The sequence below is a fragment of the Carex rostrata genome, chromosome 27 (genome assembly GCF_964058835.1).
Source record: "Carex rostrata chromosome 27, lpCarRost1.2, whole genome shotgun sequence".
NCBI classification, from domain to species: Eukaryota; Viridiplantae; Streptophyta; class Magnoliopsida; order Poales; family Cyperaceae; genus Carex; species Carex rostrata.
Window position 1 is genome coordinate 7,137,912 of NC_135944.1, and position 19,929 is coordinate 7,157,840.

General features: G+C 33.8%; 2 protein-coding genes and 1 long non-coding RNA gene across 4 annotated transcripts; 2 read left to right on the forward strand and 1 right to left on the reverse strand.

Annotated features, from left to right (window-relative positions):
• Nucleotides 1–48: 48 nt before the first annotated feature.
• On the forward strand, nucleotides 49–325 carry LOC144545252 (uncharacterized). The gene is made up of 2 exons (XR_013508447.1): nucleotides 49–225; nucleotides 270–325. It is a non-coding gene; the product is annotated as an uncharacterized LOC144545252 (long non-coding RNA).
• Nucleotides 111–4,716, reverse strand: LOC144545250 (basic helix loop helix (bHLH) DNA-binding superfamily protein). Of its 2 annotated transcripts, none has more exons than XM_078293841.1 (2): nucleotides 4,536–4,716; nucleotides 111–3,813 (listed from the first exon to the last, which is right to left on the reverse strand). In XM_078293841.1, the coding sequence occupies exon 2, from the start codon at nucleotides 3,794–3,796 to the stop codon at nucleotides 302–304; it is 3,495 nt and encodes a 1,164-aa protein (XP_078149967.1). In that variant the 5' UTR covers nucleotides 3,797–3,813; nucleotides 4,536–4,716; the 3' UTR covers nucleotides 111–301. The 2 variants fall into 2 exon arrangements, with proteins under 2 accessions (XP_078149967.1, XP_078149966.1); XM_078293840.1 differs by having other exon boundaries at nucleotides 111–3,817.
• Nucleotides 4,717–15,521: 10,805 nt separating this feature from the next.
• LOC144545155 (protein NUCLEAR FUSION DEFECTIVE 4-like) lies at nucleotides 15,522–19,439 on the forward strand. Its single transcript, XM_078293740.1, has 4 exons — nucleotides 15,522–15,827; nucleotides 16,653–16,862; nucleotides 17,680–18,112; nucleotides 18,603–19,439. The coding sequence occupies exons 1-4, from the start codon at nucleotides 15,585–15,587 to the stop codon at nucleotides 19,301–19,303; spliced, it is 1,587 nt and encodes a 528-aa protein (XP_078149866.1). The 5' UTR covers nucleotides 15,522–15,584; the 3' UTR covers nucleotides 19,304–19,439.
• Nucleotides 19,440–19,929: the final 490 nt, after the last annotated feature.

A 19,929-nucleotide genomic window follows, 5' to 3' on the forward strand; every position in this document is an offset into this window, starting at 1 on the left:
GATTCCTTAATTTCTGACATGATCACCTGAATATACATACTGGTAAAAAAAATAGTACTGGTATTGTCTCCAATACTGTTTCTTACAATACAAGTATATTTCATGTCACAAAAAACTTCAATCTATCTCATATTTGATAGACAATTACTCAATTTGACAAACACAAGAAGTCCAAAATATAAAGCACAATTAGTACAATTTCAAATTTCAAACTAACTGCAACAAGTTCAACTTCAATTAGAAAAAAAAAATAAAAATCACAACACAAGTTGTAACAATAGAACAAGAAATTAACTATTGACTAGAAGTTATTCTCCTTAAGAGGTGATCTGGTACCAGTAAGCGGTACAAGTGACTTGCACTTTTTCTCAGGTATAAATTGGCCTTCATTTCTCATCTTTTGCAAAATCCTCTCAGAAATCACCTTAATTTCTCCATCTGCACAGAAAAGTGATCCAATCCCACAATTTAGTTCATGAATTTGCAATGCTAGGGTTTCCTTTTCTCGCATTAACCTCTTAGTATCATTCGAAAATCGAACACATTTCGCCTTGTTTTCTAATCTCTCCCTCTCCAACTGGTCTTCAAATCTAACCATTTCTATTTCCAAATCACAAAAAAGCCCTTCCCGGAATTCAATTTCATGCTTTTGGAGAAAGTAATTTGTGGCCATTTCCTGTAACTCAAATTTTAATTTTTCATTTTCTGAAATCGAGTTCTCTAACTCTTCTACGAGAAATTCAAGGTTCATTTCCAGACCTGAAACTTCATTCCTTTTTTCTTTTGCAAATTCAGTACATTTTTCTTTCAAAGGATCAAGTTTGAATTTTATTTCTAGCAATTTCTTTGCCATTTCATTTCTGATTTCAACAAATTTCGTTTTCTCTTCTTCAAAAGAACAAACCTCAGATTCCAACCTCGACTTTTCTCCTCTAAACTCTTCAATTAGTCCTTCTCTCTCTCTAATTTCACAAATTAACATCTCGTTTTCTCTCACTAAAACCTCTTCTCTCTCCTTGCATTCTCTGAGCTGTTCTGCTATCCTTTCTCTCTCTCTAACTTCACCAATCCACATCTCATTTTCTTTCTCCAAAAGCTTTGTTCTCTCCGTTTTAAGCTCCTTTATCACCCCTTCTCTCTCTCTAACTTCACAGATCAGCCTATCATTTTCTCTCACTAAAGCCTCTTCTCTCTCCTTGCATTCTCTGAGCTGATCTGCTATACCTTCTCTCTCTCTAGCTTCACCAAGCAACATCTCCTTTTCTTTAACCAGAGTATTAAGCTGCTTTGTCACCCCATCTCTCTCTCTAACTTCACAAATCAGCCTATCATTTTCTCTCACTAAAGCCTCTTCTCTCTCCTTGCATTCTCTGAGCTGATCTGCTATACCTTCTCTCTCTCTAACTTCACCAAGCAACATCTCCTTTTCTTTAACCAGAGTATTAAGCTGCTTTGTCATCCCATCTCTCTCTCTAACTTCACAAATCAGCCTATCATTTTCTCTCACTAAAGCCTCTTCTCTCTCCTTGCATTCTCTGAGCTGATCTGCTATACCTTCTCTCTCTCTAACTTCACCAAGCAACATCTCCTTTTCTTTAACCAGAGTATTAAGCTGCTTTGTCATCCCATCTCTCTCTCTAACTTCACAAATCAGCCTATCATTTTCTCTCACTAAAGCCTCTTCTCTCTCCTTGCATTCTCTGAGCTGATCTGCTATACCTTCTCTCTCTCTAACTTCACCAAGCAACATCTCCTTTTCTTTAACCAGAGTATTAAGCTGCTTTGTCACCCCATCTCTCTCTCTAACTTCACAAATCAGCCTATCATTTTCTCTCACTAAAGCCTCTTCTCTCTCCTTGCATTCTCTGAGCTGATCTGCTATACCTTCTCTCTCTCTAACTTCACCAAGCAACATCTCCTTTTCTTTAACCAGAGTATTAAGCTGCTTTGTCACCCCATCTCTCTCTCTAACTTCACAAATCAGCCTATCATTTTCTCTCACTAAAGCCTCTTCTCTCTCCTTGCATTCTCTGAGCTGATCTGCTATACCTTCTCTCTCTCTAACTTCACCAAGCAACATCTCCTTTTCTTTAACCAGAGTATTAAGCTGCTTTGTCACCCCATCTCTCTCTCTAACTTCACAAATCAGCCTATCATTTTCTCTCACTAAAGCCTCTTCTCGCTCCTTGCATTCTCTGAGCTGATCTGCTATACCTTCTCTCGCTCTAACTTCACCAACCAACATTTCCTTTTCTTTAACCAGAGTATTAAGCTGCTTTGTCACCCCTTCTCTCTCTCTAACTTCACAGATCAGCCTATCATTTTCTCTCACTAAAGCTTCTTCTCTCTCCTTGCATTCTCTGAGCTGATGTGCTATACCTTCTCTCTCTCTAACTTCACCAAACAACATCTCCTTTTCTTCAACCAGAGTATTAAGGTGCTTTATCACCCCTTCTCTCTCTCTAACTTCACAGATCAGCCTATCATTTTCTCTCACTAAAGCCTCTTCTCTCTCCTTGCATTCTTTGAGCTGATCTGCTATACCTTCTCTCTCTCTGGCTTCACCAAATAACATCTCCTTTTCTTTAACCAGAGTATTAAGCTGCTTTATCACCCCTTCTCTCTCTCTAACTTCACAGATCAACCTATCATTTTCTCTCACTAACTCCTCTTCTCTGACCATGCACTCTTTTACCTGTTTAACTAAGTCATTTACCTCATCTCTCTTCAAATTCTCAATTTCAATCTCTCCAACTTTCTCTTTTGCTTCCAATTCATTCTGTAATTTCTCAACAAGTTCTTCTGTCTCAACTAGATCTCTCTTCAAATTATCAATTTGAACATCTCTTTTTTGAATTTTCTCGGCACGTCCCTTGTGGGCCTTCTCTAAAACCCTATATTTCTTTGATTTCTCAACTCCTCCAATCTCAACCTCTCTGTACTCTTTCAAAGAAACCCTCAGTTCCTGGATTTCTTGCTCATTGTGTGCCTTATCAAATTCAAGTTCTTTAATTTGCAAGGACTTATCTGCTAAAATACCCCTCAAAGATGCTATCTCCTCATCTCTCTTTGCTGTCACTGATTCAATGGCCGATTTGGCCGCCTCAAAATCAGTAACCAGACTATTGTACTGATCTCGAGATTCATGCAACTCAACTTCAAGCAATTTCCTTTTGCTCTCTTCTCTTGCCAGTACCTGGTTACATATCTCTAAACGGGTACGCAAATCCTCAGCCAAACGGGTTTTCTCATCCAAAGATAACTCCAAATCGCTGATTTTCCCGAAAAACTCCAATTTCTCTGCTTCCTTCTCTCTTTTGAGTTCTTTCAACTCAGATTGCTGTTTTTTATGCGCCTCTTCTAAATGAGCAAACTGTTCACATTTCCACTTTAACTGATTTTCAACCTTGTTTCGTTCCTCTTCAAACTGTACCAACAATTGCTCTTTAAATTTTGCCTCTTTACCAGAATGGGCCCTCTCCTTAGTCTCCTTGCACTTCTTTTGAGACTCAGCCAGAAGCAATCGCAGCTGTTGGATCTCTTCTCTGCACACACCAACTGCACCTTCTCTCTCTTCTCTAATCAAATTCACTTCATCTAAGGATGAGACAAGGTGTCTCTTTTCAGCCTCCAATTTTGAAATTTGTTCTTTCAGAGTGGTTTTTGATTTCTCATGGGTGCAAATTAGGGTTTGCATAGCAAATTCTTTCTCGGACAAGGCGGCTTTCAGAGAAGTAACTTCTTCATGGGCCTGTTTTAGGGTTTCGGTCAATTCAGATTTGACCCCGGTTTCCATTTTTCAACTCGAATCACCTACCTATATTAAAAATAAAAGAGAATGAGCTCAAAAAACTAGATCCAGAGTAGGAAATCAAAATGACAAATACAATCTGTAGCATAGACAAAACCCTAGCAAATGGAAAGAAGAAAACAGATAAAGGGTTAATTTCTGACATGCTCGTCTGAATATATATATATATACTGGTAAAAATAGTACTGGTACTGTCCCCATAAGAAAATGACAAACAAATCATGCCACAAAATCAGTCAATTCAGATTTGACCCCGGTTTCCATTTTTCAACTTGAATCACCTATATTAAAAATTTGAAAGAAAGAAATGTATTAACAAGAACTGTAAATAGGATAATTGTAGAAAAAAAATTAGTCAATTTGTAAAATGGTGAATTTGTTATGTAAAAATAATCTGAAAAATTATCTTATAACTACCTAGGCTAGCTTTCATCAAATTTAAGAAAAAAAACAAAAGAAGATGAGCTCAAAAATTAGATCCAGATTTTGAAATCAAAATGACAAATACAATCTGTAGCATATACAAAACCCTAGCACAGATAAGGGGTTACTCAGACTAATAAGATACCAATACAAATTATTAATATCGCAATTACGAAAACGAAACGTACAAGCAGCAATTAGTAGATAGATGCAAAACTAAAAACTAATTAACCAAACCCTATCGATTAAAACCCTAGCCTAGCGATTAGCGAGTGACAGAAATAGAAAGAGTAAGTAGTACCTCAGATTATAATCAAGGGCATTGATTGAGGAGAGAGCGTGGATTCGATTCGAGATCTGTCTACTTTTATAAAGAATCAATCAATGAAACCTCCTTTGATCTTTTCGTTCTCTCAGTTTTAAATGCTGGGAAGGGGGGGGAGACTGAAGAGGGAAGAGGACGAAGAAGAGGGAACTTTCCAATTTCGAAATGGAGAGTCTCTTTTAGTCTCTGTCAAGTGTCAAAGGAATTCATATCACTAGAGAATTTTTATTTTTGTTCCACACCATCAGATCTACTTGAAATTATGATCAAACGGTCTCCATATAGAGACAAAATTTGAGGTACTTCTGAGGATTTCACTCGGTCTCAGAGAGTAGAGACTCTTTTAGTCTCTATCTCAGGAATTTATATCACCTAAAGTAAATCAAATTTTGATGTTTGATCGACGCCGTCAATCTGCTTTTGAATTCAGATCGAACAGTCTAGATCTAAAGGAAAAATTTGAGATACGTCATGGGCAGGACTCTCAGCCGCATGAGTTTTGATCCGGACCGTGCATTTACTCGTGCCGGATTGGCCTGATTCTGATCGAATGATCCGGATCTGAATTCAAAATTTGAGGTACTTTATAGAATCTGGACTCTCAGTCTTAATCTCTCAGTGATTTGTTGATTACAAATTTTACAATCACAGCCGTCCGATTTTCAAATACTCGGTCGGATAAATATGGGACCCTTTTATTTATTTGATTTAGAATAAACAAAATCATAGAACCCCTGCAATTATTTCCATTTCAAAAAACCACTTCTATTTTATGAATATAGAAATACTTTTAAATAATAAAAAAGTTTATTAATTGCTAAAATATATTTTTCAGATTTCTCATCACATCTATGATCTATATTTTGTAATTAATTTTATTTTTCTTAATTTTTTTCCCCAAGGATCTTGTGTGGCGGACGTCATGCAGACAAACCTGTTTTATTCTCACTGACGCCACTAAGGGCTTTATAGTGATCGTTACAGATTTCTTCAACTTGTCTGAATAAAGAGTTAATTTTAACATGTATTTTACGAAATACTCATAATATTGCCAAATTTATTAATGATCTATAATATAAAATCTCAATATACCAATGATTCTCCTTTTTTTTATAGCTACGAAATTTATTTTAACACTCAGTTTCAAGCTTTAGATTTAAGTTAGATATCTAAGTGCAATTTTGAATAGATTTACCCAACATATTAAAGCATAGGCCACATGCATCAAAAGAAACCAAAATCTTCCAAATATTTTTCTCATGCATTCAAGTTCAACATATATTGTTCAGAAATATAAAACTATATATACACCATAAAAAGAAGTGTTATTTTATTTTAGAAAAAATCATATGATTTATTTTAGAAACAATTTGAAAGTAATATTTTTGAATAATTTATTTTCTTTCATAATTTAAATATTAAGGACCCTTGCTGTAATTGTCAAAGCGATACTAAAAATTCATAAATTTAGAAAGATTAAATATGGGGAAAATATCCAACATACATTTAAGGAAGAATTTATGTATATATGTATATGTATATGTGTATATGTATATGTATATGTATATGTATATGTATATGTGTATGTGTATGTGTATATATATATATGTATATGGAGATGTGTGTGTGTGTGTGTGTGTGTGTGTGTATATATATAGAGAGAGAGAGAGATGGGCTATGGTGCATTGCAATGCATGAACCCTCTTATGCATTGCACTATAAATCATGGATTTAAAGTCCAAATGACCAATCCGAACCGTTCATCTTGTTCTTCATATTAATATGTGCTTGGGGACCAAATTTTACATTTTTTGGAATTTTTTTACTATTTATTAAGCAATTTTGAATGTCGCTGATCTGATGGTCCAGAAATTTTTACTGTTCACAGCAAAACAGCAATTTTCAAAAATGCTTAATAAATAGTAAAAAAATTTTCAAACAATGTAAAATTTGCTCTCCAAGCACATTTCAATATGGATTAAACATCTAACGGTTCGGATCGGTCGTTTGGACTTTAAATCCGTGATTATAGTGCAATGCATAAGGGGGTTCATGCATTGCAATGCACCATAGCCCATCTATATATATATATATATATATATATATATATATGTATGTATGTGTGTGTGTGTATTGATTTGAGAACTATTTCAATATGGATCATCACATAATTAATTCCAGTGAAAGGCCTCTAATCCCTCAATATAGTTCTCAGGCAACCACCTAGATTCTAACACCTCTTCATTTTGAATTTTTTTTCGCAACTATAAATAAGTTCACAAATCACATAAAATATACACATTAATTAATATATACAAGTAGTATTTCTCCGGGCACATTAAAAAAAATTAATGATGGTTTGATTTAAATTATTACTTAAACTTAAACTAGGTACGTACATCATATATAGTTTAACTGTTTCATAAAAGAGGAGGGTTCAAATGCCTCCATGTTTTTGTGCCTTCATCATGCCTCCATCTCTCTCCATCATTTTCAAAGTTACAGTCGATTCGAACCGCTCAACCTAACCTCCATACTAAAATATGTTTGGAGACCAAATTTTATATTTTTAGGAATTTTTTTACTATTTTTTTAGATAGGTACAAAATTAGTAAATCTGAACCATCTAAAAACAATATTTTTGTACCTATCTAAAAAAATAGTAAAAAAATTCCTAAAAATATAAAATTTGGTCTCCAAACATATTTTAGTATGGAGGTTAGGTTGATCGGTTCGGATCGACTGTTTGAACTTTAAAAATGATAGAGAGATGGAGGCATGATGGAGACACAAAAACATGGAGGCATTTGAACCCTCCTCTTCATAAAAACATATTTTAACTTTCCAGAACCCCAGATGGGTACCAAAGTTGGATCAGAATTTAGCTCTTAATTGCACTTTGTGACCTCATGGATATTATTCAAGTTTGACTACTAATAGTCTTGCTTGGAATTTATATTAGATTGATTTTAATTGGAAGGCTTTCTCTCAAATGGTACCCATCTGGGGTTGATCGCTCATTCCACGTGGCATTATCTATTTGTATGATGAGTTATTAAAGTCATCATAGAAATTAAAAGCTGTTGTCTAACAAACCAGTACTACTTTTCTTTTCTTTAGCAGGGGAGGGAGCTCTGGCTCTGGTTGCATCGATGAGAGATCTATAGAGATTAAAAAATGGAAAGATATCCATCCATATCAAGTTTACCTATGTAACATTGGAAGCCTACCATGGGCCCACCCTGCTAAAACATATCCATTAATTCTCCAACAGATGTCACTTAATTGGTGTACCCGAACCCGACTATGACCGATTTCAAATTGATTTATTTTCATTTTTCATATCAAGACTTTAATCGTGATCTTTGATAACAATTTGATGATGTGATGATGTTAGATATGTACTAACAGGCCAGAATATTTTTGGCCTTAATTAATAAGTTAATTAATTATGGATTAGGTCTTTTTGGGCTGCATCAAACATGGGCCCGAAATAATCTGTTTTCTGATATGATCTGATAAGATATAATTGGATATGCATATCTAAATGGGTGCGAACTGAAAGGATGCAATCAACAGAAGTATTGTATTATAAATAATTACATATGCTATTTTCGGAAGGCTCTCCAAAAAATCTCTATCTCTATTTTCGAAAGAGAGTTTTATCTCTCTCTGTTGCATTGTTCGGATTAAAAAAGACAGAAAATAAAAGATTAGAATTTCGGTTTTATTGGATGAAAACCGAAAATCAGATCTGTCAGATTTCGCTCTAATTCAGATACCGAAAAGGAAAACAGAAAGACAAGAAGGGGACTGCAAGTTGGCGCTAGCACTTCGACTTGCAGTTGTTCGTCAACCTGTTCGTGTGGATACTAATAGAGACGTGGCTGCAGTTGCTGTTGCGTGGATCCGACACAAGGTGTGCGAACCAAAGAAGATTACTGCTAGGACTTGAAGTTTCCGCTGCGCGTCTAGTGGTAAACTCTGTTTTAATCCTAGGATTAGTTTTATACTTGGATTCTGGTTTTCGGGTAGTGAACAAATCTTGAACTGTTTCGAATTGTTGCACTATAACCTACCCGAAATTCCAACAGATGATTCTTTATTTTTAAGTACCAATGATATCAAATAATAGCTCAATTCGAATCTAATATCAAATATCATACAACAATTCAATATCAACATATAATATGATATCAAAAAACATAAATAAAAAGTGTTATCGTGTGTATGTATAGGATACACACACACACATTATAAGAAAAATAAATATTTACACACACGTTTCAATTTATATTATTCTTTGTTTCCAATTTAGAATACACACACACACACATTGATATATTCTATATTGGAAATATATTATAAATTGCCCACACCAATATGTATAGAAACAAATAAAGAAAAATAAGAAAATTTAAAAAAAAAAATGGAAGGTGGAGTTTTCTCAATTGAATAGGAGAAATATGAAAATAAATGAATGAGAAAACAAATAAATATATCGCTAAATTTTAGAATTTATTTAATTTTAATTGTAACATATCGTGTGGTAGCACATGTGGTGGATATGTTTTTAACTAAATTTAGACTTCTATACATAAAAGAGATGCATTTAATCAAAATAAGACAAATTATGTAATTGGAGAGCTGAGATCAAATCCGAAGTTTCATCTCTCAATCGTAGCCGTTGGCGGATCAGACACCCAACATGCTTAATAATAGAATGGAGATATATATATATATATATAGAGAGAGAGAGAGAGAGAAGCTACGCTACTTCGTGAATTAATGGGAATGTTTTAATTCGTGCTCATATCTCTAGTTTTGAAGTTTAAATAGCCGATCCAAACCGTTAGATTTTTAATCTATATTAAAATGTGTTTGGAGACCAAATTTTATATTTTTTGGAATTTTTTACTATTTATTAAGATGGTTTAAAAATTGATGTTTTTATTAAAATTCTGCATCATTAAAAAACAACGATTTTCAAACCATCTTAATAAATAGTAAACAAATTCCAAAAAATATATATATATATAGAGAGAGAGAGAGAGACTAATATGCATTCAGTAGCATATGAGCCGATATGCATACGGTCCAAATTTGAAATTTCATAATCCAAGAAGTCGATCTGAACTGTTTATCTTGTTCTCCATATTAATATGTGCTTGGAGACCAAATTTTATATTTTTCTGAATTGTTTTACTATTTATTAAGCCACTTTGAAAATTGTTGATTCAACGGTGGCTTAACAAAACAGTAAAATCAGCAGTCACAGTTGGATCAGCAATTTTCAAAGTGGCTTAATAAATAGTAAAAAAATTCAGATAAATGTAAAATTTGGTCTCCAAGCACATATTAATATGGAGAACATGATGAACGTTTTAGATCGACTTTTTAAATTTTGAAATTTTAAATTTGGACTGTATGCATATCGGCTCATATGCTACCGAATGCATATTATGTTGGATTTATTTTAGACAGGATCGTATTGCATATGTAAACCCTAAATTGCCATGATCCTCTAGTGAATCCTAATTTGAAATTAAAAGTTACCTTGATCCATAGCCATGATCTTCCAGGGATGCACAATCACCGTTGATCACCAGAAGCCCTTAGATTTCCAAGTAATCCCTCTCAAGTCCGATGGAGAGAGCGAGAGAGGCGGCTGTGGCAACGTTCTCTTCCGTACAAAGAGAGACACCCGATTCAAGTTCTGAACTGAAAATCCTCTCCTTAAACACTATATTAATCTCTGTTTTTTTAGAGAGAGAAACTAGAGAGAAACAAAGAGGCCTAAATAATTCATCTGATGAATAAGAGCCGTAATCGTTTACATCTGATGAATATTCTCTTTTTATTGATATCAAATGAATAGGTGCATTCATCAGGCGCCTCTTTCATTTTTATTTAATTAATTAATTAAATCTTATTGGATTCTTATTGGGTCTGAATTCAGAACTTGCCTTATTGGGTATTTCCTTATTTACGGAACATTGTCATATTTGATTGTGTTCCCCAGGGACCAATAACATAATTATATTATTACCAAACTTTATATAATTTAGACCATCACTAAATCATAAAGTTATTAATACGCATTCTACACATATTGAACCCAATAAATAATACTTAATTTGATCACTTCATAACGGGTCTAATTTTGACAGTCTATTATTCAATATATAATTATATTACATATAAGCCCACATATGTTGTAATTAATTGAAATTAATTCCAACATATTAGTCACACACACTCTCTCTCTCTATATATATATATTATAACACTGAACACATAATCAAAGATAACATGTGACATCTATCAAGGACCCCGAAAATAGAGAGCCAGAAATAAAAGCAAAATACAACAGCAATTAATAACAGAACACGTACATCTGACTGTAGTGAACAGTGAACTCTTATTCTCTATATATTCAAAGACATCTTGGATATCTATATGAACCTAACCAATGGTGTGGCCACTGGCCACCGTGTAGAAGCCAAACAACCCAATGCCATGGTAGTGAAACTCATTGCCACAACAGCCTTGATCAAGACCGCATGTATTGTTGTTTGTTTGTGGTCCAATTAATCCATCTGTATGGCGACAAGCAGAGTAGCGGAAACCAGAACCTGGGTAGCCATGGTGAAATGTTTCATGAAGACAGCTGATTGTGGTATGGCGACATGGAAGATCAAAAGAATAATGGCGGAGATGAAAGTAAATGGAACCAAGAAGAAGAGGAAGGAAGAGCTCGAATTGAAGCCATGGATTGAAGCTGGATGGTGATGTGGGTATAGGGGTTGAACAAAGAGAGTACCTTGTGGATGTATTCCTTTACCATTGGATATAAGAAGAAAAAGGGACATTTTTGGTTGACGCGTGTTGTATTTGAGTCAGCATTTGAATATATAATTATGTATGCATGACCGATTGACCATGACATATTACTTTCTAATGAAATGTGCAACTTCATATGCACACTTCCAACAATATTTAGATATCGATCGTACTTTATATTAACACAAAAAGCACATATAGCTAGCAAGCCCAGTTCAGATTCAGGCCCAGTTCTCGGCCCAAAATCAGGAGTCCATATTTGTCGCGTGTTGCTTGATGTTGCCAAGTAAAACACACCAGCAGTCCTAATTGATTTAATCACTGTTTATCGATTTGTCTTCACTTTGCTGATTTTCCTTTCCCGAGGGTGCTGTAAATTCGTTCATTCTTCGTAATATAAAACTATATATATAAATAGGATATCTGTTTTTATGGTTGTTATCGATGACAATGATGCTAAGATATTGTCTCCTTCTCTTCTACTACTTCCAAATTTCTTTCTTGACTTTCACACGTACTGACGGCTCTCTCTTTGAGAGATGATTGTCCTAATCCAGATTGATTCAGTGCTTTCTTGTGTAATATCTTGAAAAATTAAGTTATAATTATTTATGCTTACAATTTTTTTTTCATAATATATATTAAAGATTATAAATCTTGTGGTAACTTATTTTATTGAAATCAGCGGTTTTCTGTAAATTTTTGTAGCATTGAAATCAACGGTTTTCAAACCAGCTTAATAAATAGTAAAAAAATTTCAAAAAATGTAAAATTTGGTCTCCAAGTAGATTATAATATAGATTAAACATCTAACGGTTTTGATTTGAATATCAGAAAATAAAAAAAGGGGCGGCAGCACCTCCGGCTAAAATGCTGCCGGCAGCAAATTAGCTGGACCCTATATATATATATTTTATGGCAACAATTTGGGAGGATGATGATGATGTCCTTGTTGACATGGAGATGTAATTAAAATTAATTTTACATTTTTACTACTAGGTTGTATTTAATTTACTCGGGATGGGTTTAATAACTGTGTTGTGCATTTGTTGAACAATATTTGTTAATTAGTAACATTATATATCTCTATGTATTGTATTGTATAGTAGGTGATTTTGGGGTTCCACTGGTGAGAGAAACTGGAAATGCATGCAGTGAGATGTAATTAATTAGTATAATATTGAACTCAGATGATCATATATTTTCATATTTTCTCATGTGTTTATGCTTAAATTCATGATGTCCTTAATTTGTCAATTAATAAGTTAAAGTTTTTGCTATTAAAACATATAGACTGACTAATGTGCTTCCATAAACATTTCAGTCGAAATGTTTACGGGTTAAATTTTATTTTTTTATAACGAAACATCAACTTAATAGCTCAATAAATTTGTTATATCAAAAAAATTATAGAATACTAATTTTTATTATTTTTAAGAATTTGTTACTATATTTGTGATTTTTGAAAGATAATCTAAAAATAATAAAAAAATATCAAGTTTGGTATGCCCTTTTGTTTATAAGCTTTTTCTTTTTAAAAATGAATAAAATTACGTAGACTTCTTTCATAATCTAACTAATTAATATATTGAGGTCAAAGTATAAAAATGAATAGATTTAAAAAAAAAAGAATAAAATTGAAGGTCTTATAAAAAAAAAAAAGAAAGGAAAGAGACAACACAGTAATGGCGGTCATTTATTATCAAGTCCCTGTTTTTTGTCTGGATTTGAAATTGGTCCCCTTTCCATTTTGTTGGGTTGGTGTTTCAAGAGAGCGACCTGTAATTTGAGTTGTACCAAGTATTTTTTTTTTTCTTTTTTTTTTTCAGTAATGAAATGCAAATTAAGTGCAAGATATCTATCTGTAGTTGCGTGCGTTGAATGCACTATAAATTCAATAATTTGAAATCGTTACTCCATTTTTTTACACTCTAAAATTAATTAGTTTACAATCTAAAATTCAAAATTTAAAAAATCACCACCCATGCTACTCCAGTATGCGCATGATTTTTTTTTTGTGCACTAGCTGGATCTGCATACCCTTTTTTTTAAGTTCTATTTTGTTGTGTTTAAATTTTTTGGACTAAGTTTTTTTTCCTGTTCTATTTTGTTTTGTTCGGTGGTATTTAATTAGAATTATATATAAGTATCAAATTAGGCGGAGAAATTATAGAAAATAAAACACACTTAACAAATAAAATTTTATACTAAGTTTGAACTAAAAGTTACTGCAACAAATTATACATACTGCAACAAATTATACATACAACATGAGCAGTGTTTTGTACTAAGTAAGTTGGTTCATAAATTACTATAAATTATAAGATGAATGTTTTATACTACAAATTATATGTGCAACAGAACAAAACTAAAAAAAAAAAAAGTTGGTGCACAAGTCCAGCATGCACAAACTGAGTTTGTGTGGGTGGTATTTTTAAAATTTGAAATTTAGAATGTTAACTAATTAATTTTGAAATTTTACCGTGGTAATTAACTAAAAAAAATTTCGGTTTTCTATCAGTCAGTTTATTCCGAATAAAGAATGGTACCATCATATAATCATGTTATGATGGATCTCATGATCTCATCTTATTATAGGAATGAATATATGATAGGATTTGATAGGATACGATCATACGAGGCCGAGGGGTAGAGTGTAGAGTTGTAGACTGGTGAAATAAAATAATATTATAGAAGTGGGTTGTCTCTATCGGTAGAATAATATTATATGAGTGAGTCTATGGTAATATGCATATCACGGGTTGTTACTGTGCTACGGCTCTATATTTAAGTTTTTAAATCCTAACGGTCGAGCCGAACCGTTCATCTTGTTCTCCATATTAATATGTGTTTGGAGACCAAATTTTACATTTTTTGAAATTTTTTTACTATTTTTTTTTAGATATTTAGAAAATCACTTGATCTGAAAATTCTGGACCATCCAAAAACAGTGATTTTCAATACATCTAAAAAAATAGTAAAAAAATTTCAAAAAATGTAAAATTTGGTCTCCAAACACATATTAATATGAAAAACAAGATGAACGGTTCGGATCGACCGTTAGGATTTGAAAACTCGAATATAGAGCCGTAGCACGGTGCCAAATCGTGATATGCATATTACCATAGACTCACTCATATTATATTATAGAAACGAGGAAGCAACACAAGATATTTATTATTGTTGCGTTCAATGCAAAGTTAGACATATCTATCCGCAGAGAAAATGAGGGAAATAAATCTGCTACGATCCCAAGAGATTGTAGGGTTCTAAAATTTCAAATCCATCCTTTTATTTTTTGAATTACACGAATCTCTATACAAATTATTTTTTATGCACGAATCTCAAAACTAATAAAAAGTTGGATTTGAAATCATAGGACTCTACAATCCCTAAGGATCATAGCATTTTTATTTCCGAAAATGAGATATCATTTGTCCTTTGCATGATTGCAAGCCACGCATTTTTGGGTAAATATATTAACAGAGTAGCTTTTGCTTTATGCAGATTGCAGGGCATGGGCTATAGAATTAAAGTAGCGCTGCATGAAGTAATAATTGCTCTATAAAATCGTTACGCCATTTATATGGAACTTTGTCCTTTGCATGATTGCATCTATCAGCCCATCGGACCTACTTTTAAGTTCAATTAACTCTATCACCGTACGATTAGCATTAAGTCTGTGCGCACGGAAATTGATAAAAACTCATACGGATTTTAATAAGAGTGCACGATTCATGATGCAATTGGATGGCCAGATCACCCATCGAACCAAAGTAGGTCCAATGGGCATTGGACCTACTCCGAATTGCACCAATGATCGTCTATGAACCAAACCATGCATTTTTTGCGTAAAGATTTTAACAGAGTTATTTTACCTTCATGCGGCGCACGGACTATAGAATTAAAGCAGCGCTTCATATGATTTTGCGCTGCATGAAGTAATAATTATTCTGTTAAAATCGTTACCTCATATTTTTAAGCACATACGTGTCACCACCCTCGTTCATCATCATAATATATAATCGTATAATCGGATAATCATATAATCATACCATATTATTATTATTATTATTATTATTATTATTATTAACTCTAATATGATACGATACGATGGGGTATTAGAGGCGCTGTGCCAAAAAAACGAGGAACAACACCTAAACTAAAACAAATATTATAGAAATGGGTTGTCTCCGGCGAACTCGGTGGGCTGCGACGGCGGCGGCAGCGTGGGTGCAGTGCGGGGCGGGAGGATCGTACTGCTTCGGCATCTACTCGGAGTCGTTGAAGGCTTCGCAGGGGTGGGACCAGTCATCTCTCGACCACGTGGCCTTCTTCAAAGACATCGGTGCCAACGTCGGCCTTCTCTCCGGCCTCCTCGCCTCCTCCTCCTGGCACCCATTCGGCCTCCACTCATCCTTTCTGGTACTCTCTCTCTGCCTCTCTGGTTTTTGAGGGGGAATTTCATGTATTATACCCCTCAAAAACTTCAAAATTACGTATTTCCCATATCTTGTGAAATTAAGGAGAATGTGTGTTTTCTGAATTTAAAATGAGTTGTAATATAAAACATAATTTCAAAGTTTTTGAGGGGTATACATGAAATTATCAAAAACATCGAAATTGCGTATTTCCCCAACTACTAAAGTTCATAATATCAGAAACATGATATTAGAAGACCAAGATGTTTATGAAACATGCTACACAATTTTTTTTTAATAAAAAGTAAAATGTGTAATTTGTGAATTTAAAATGAATTTTAACAGAAAAGACAATATAATGGGTAAATTTGTGAGTTTTTTAATTTAGAAGGGTGAATATGATATTATGAACTTTAGAGGAGGAAATGCATAATCTCGAAGTTTTTGAGGGGTATACATGAAATTATCAAAAACTTCAAAATTACGTATTTTCCTCTCTACTGAAGTTCATTATATCAGAAACATGATTTTAGAAAACTGACAATGTTTCTCAGACATGCTACACAATTTTTTTAATAAAGGGTAAAATGTGTATTTTGTGAATTTAAAATGAGTTGTAATATAAAAGCCAATAAAATGGGCAAATTTGTGAGTTTTTTAATTTAGAAGGGTAAATATGATATTGTGAACTTTAGAGGGGGAAATACATATATGTAATTTCAAAGTTTTTGAGGGGTATACATTAAATTCCCCTCAGTGTTTTGTATTACTTTGATTCTTAAAATTGAAATAAAGAATCATAATAAGAAGAAAACAATTAATTGAACAGGTGCTGCTTGCTGGTGCGGTGCAGTGCTTTGCTGGATACCTCCCTATCTGGCTTGCTGTCACAGGAGTCATATCCCGACCTCCGGCTGCTGTAATCTGCGCATGCATGTTGGTAGCGGCCCACGCGCAGACCTTCTTCAACACAGCAGATGTCGTCACCTCTGTCGAGAACTTTCCCGATCGCCGCGGCACTGTCATTGGCACCATGAAAGTATGTAATTGTAATATATGTATGGTCTTACCTGAACTGATATCTGAAATCTGGTACCAACATAAACCTTTTTATTTCTGATTTCTAAATATAATATATGGTCTTCTTAGTTTGTCCCGATATAATATATGAAGTTGGTCTATGGTGCTATGGATATATAGTGTCATGTTGTGTTATGTGTTTTTAACGGTCGGATGCACTTTAAGATTGTGCAAAGGAAATTCACTTAATGAAAAACTTTTGAAAAATAAAATAAAATATATTGATCTGTAGTACGGACCAATCTGCGATATGCATAGTACTATAGCCTCACTCATTCTAATATATGTTTATATATATGCCTATTCCTTCATTTCATTTCCTTACCTGAACTGGTACTTGAAATCTGGCCTTGTTAGTTTGTGCTGATATAATATCATATATGGTACCAACATAACCTTGAATTCACATCCTCTGAGATATCTCAAACATTGAGTTGATCTGTGGAAAATCTGGACTGTTCAAATCCTTTCTGCACGAATCTCAAAGCGCAATAATATTGACCCCCTTGCATTCCGAATAGGCAGCGAAAAAAATTTGACCAGGCATTAAATAAACCAAAAATTTGAGATATCTCATAGGATACGGACTCCATAACCTTTTTTTTTTCTGAATTCTAAACATAATATATGGTCTTGTTAGTTGTCCTGATATAAAATAAATTAGAGGCCTATTTTTAAATATGGTCCAGTCAAAATTTTGCTAACATGATATATTATATGGTACCAATATATGTATATTTTTTATTCTGAACATGAATTTATTTTTCTTTATTCAGGGATTTCTGGGTCTAAGTGGGGCAATACTGGTACAGCTATACCGCACGTTTTTCGATGCAAATCAGAGCTCCTTTATCCTTATCCTAGCCATTCTCCCGTCTTCTCTCTCCTTGATTTTAATGTACTTTATAGACGTTTGCCCCAAAACCGACAGCGGACCGTATGATAACAAGTTTCTAGATGCTTTCTCTCTCATTGCACTCTGCCTTGCCGGCTACCTCATGCTCGTCATAATTGGACAGAGTTTATTTACTTATATACCCTCCATTCTACAATTTGCAATTTTTGGGGTTCTTATGGTACTTCTAGGGTCTCTGTTAGCAATTGTTACGAAAGCCGATAAAGAGTCGAAGGTTCTCGATGAAATTACTCGTGATGAGAGAGTATCTTTGGTTGAAGATAATAAGAACTATCGCGAGGTTGCGACATCAGGTACACAATATGTAATAGAGTTTACTGGTAAATATACTGGTACCGGTATACTGATCAAGCAAACCATTTTGATTCTTTACTTATTTCAATTTGGGTTTTGTTTCAATCTTGTGGGCTTAAATGATAATTCGAGATATTTCAGAGGGTACTGTAGCAACATAACCTTTTTATTTCTGAATTCTAAATATAATATATGGTGCCAGCATAACCTTTTTATTTCTGAATTCTAAATATAATATATGGTACCAGCATAACCTTTTTATTTCTGAATTCGACATATAATGGTGTTTACTGGTAAATATGCTAGTGACTAGGGATTCCTATTTCAGATCACAGTACTGGTACCGGTACCAGTACTGATCAAGCAAACCATTTCATTCTTTGTAGACTTAATTAGCACTGTTACAAAATTACAGAGCTGTATTTTTCCTTTATCAAAGGGTTTATTCGAGATTTATATCATATCTTTTTGAACTAAAATTTGATGCAGGGAGTGGACTTGCACCAAGAGAAGAAAATCTAAACCTGTTACAAGCCATGTGCAAAATTGACTTTTGGCTCCTATTCTTTGCTATGTCATGCGGCATGGGGTCAGGTCTAGCAACTGTTAACAACATAAGTCAGATCGGTTCTTCAATCGGTTACACTGCCGCGGAAACCGCAACCTTGGTATCTCTTTGGAGTATCTGGAACTTTCTAGGCCGCTTCTCTGCCGGTTATGTGTCAGATTATTTCCTTTGCAAAAAATGCATCGCTAGGCCGTTTTTCATAGCAATAACTCTAGTTTTGATGAGCATCGGCCACTTCATTATTGCTTCAGGTATTACCGGGTCGCTCTATATCGGGTCGGTTTTGGTTGGGGTGTGTTATGGAGCTCAATGGTCTCTCATGCCAAGTATCACGTCAGAGATTTTCGGGCTGACCCATTTCGGCACGATTTTTAATACAGTGGCAATTGCAAGTCCAATTGGGTCATATGTGTTATCGGTACGGGTTGTGGGTTATGTGTATGATATGGAATCCGTGGATGGGCATGCATGCATAGGGAAACATTGTTTCGCACTGTCTTTCAGTATTATGTCGTGTGTTTGCCTTATCGGGTCGGGTTTGGCTTTCTGGTTATCTTGTAGGTGCACAAAATATTATAGACAGGTTATATACGCAAGATTACAAGACGACTCACCTAGATGAAACTTTTAAAGAGTTAATGTAAATTTGTTTTTTTTTTTTTATACATATTGGGGAAATGTATAGACGTGATATTTTGTGCTCAATTCCATGAACTTTGTATAGGTTTTGTCATTATTTTTTAAAAAGAAGTAATAAATACGTGATTGCTACTGTTATCTGGAGAAATATTTTGATAGAGGCACCAATCGCTACATATTTTGAAGGTATAATAGTTAAGAATGTTGTTTAAATTTTACTGGTATGTTTTCTGATCATTGTATAAACTTGAGTTTTAAGTAATAATTTTCTGATCATTAATTGTATTTTTCCATTCGTTTAATACCATTATCATTAAAATGAGTTTTGGAGAGTAATTAATTTAGACATTTTGGTGAATTTTGAAAATTTCCTCTTTAATCTGATAACAGGTATACGAATTAGTTTACTGTTTCGTAGTTAGATTGGATTTTTTTTTTTTTTTTGAGTTATTTTCTTTATTGATTTATTATGATTAATTACAAGATACACTTTGTGGTGTGTATATATATGTATAGATTTACAAGGCTAAGAGCCGTTAATGCTATTTTCCCTTTCTAATTTATCTTAGGGGGAATTTTATGTATACCCCTAAAAACCTTGAAAATTAT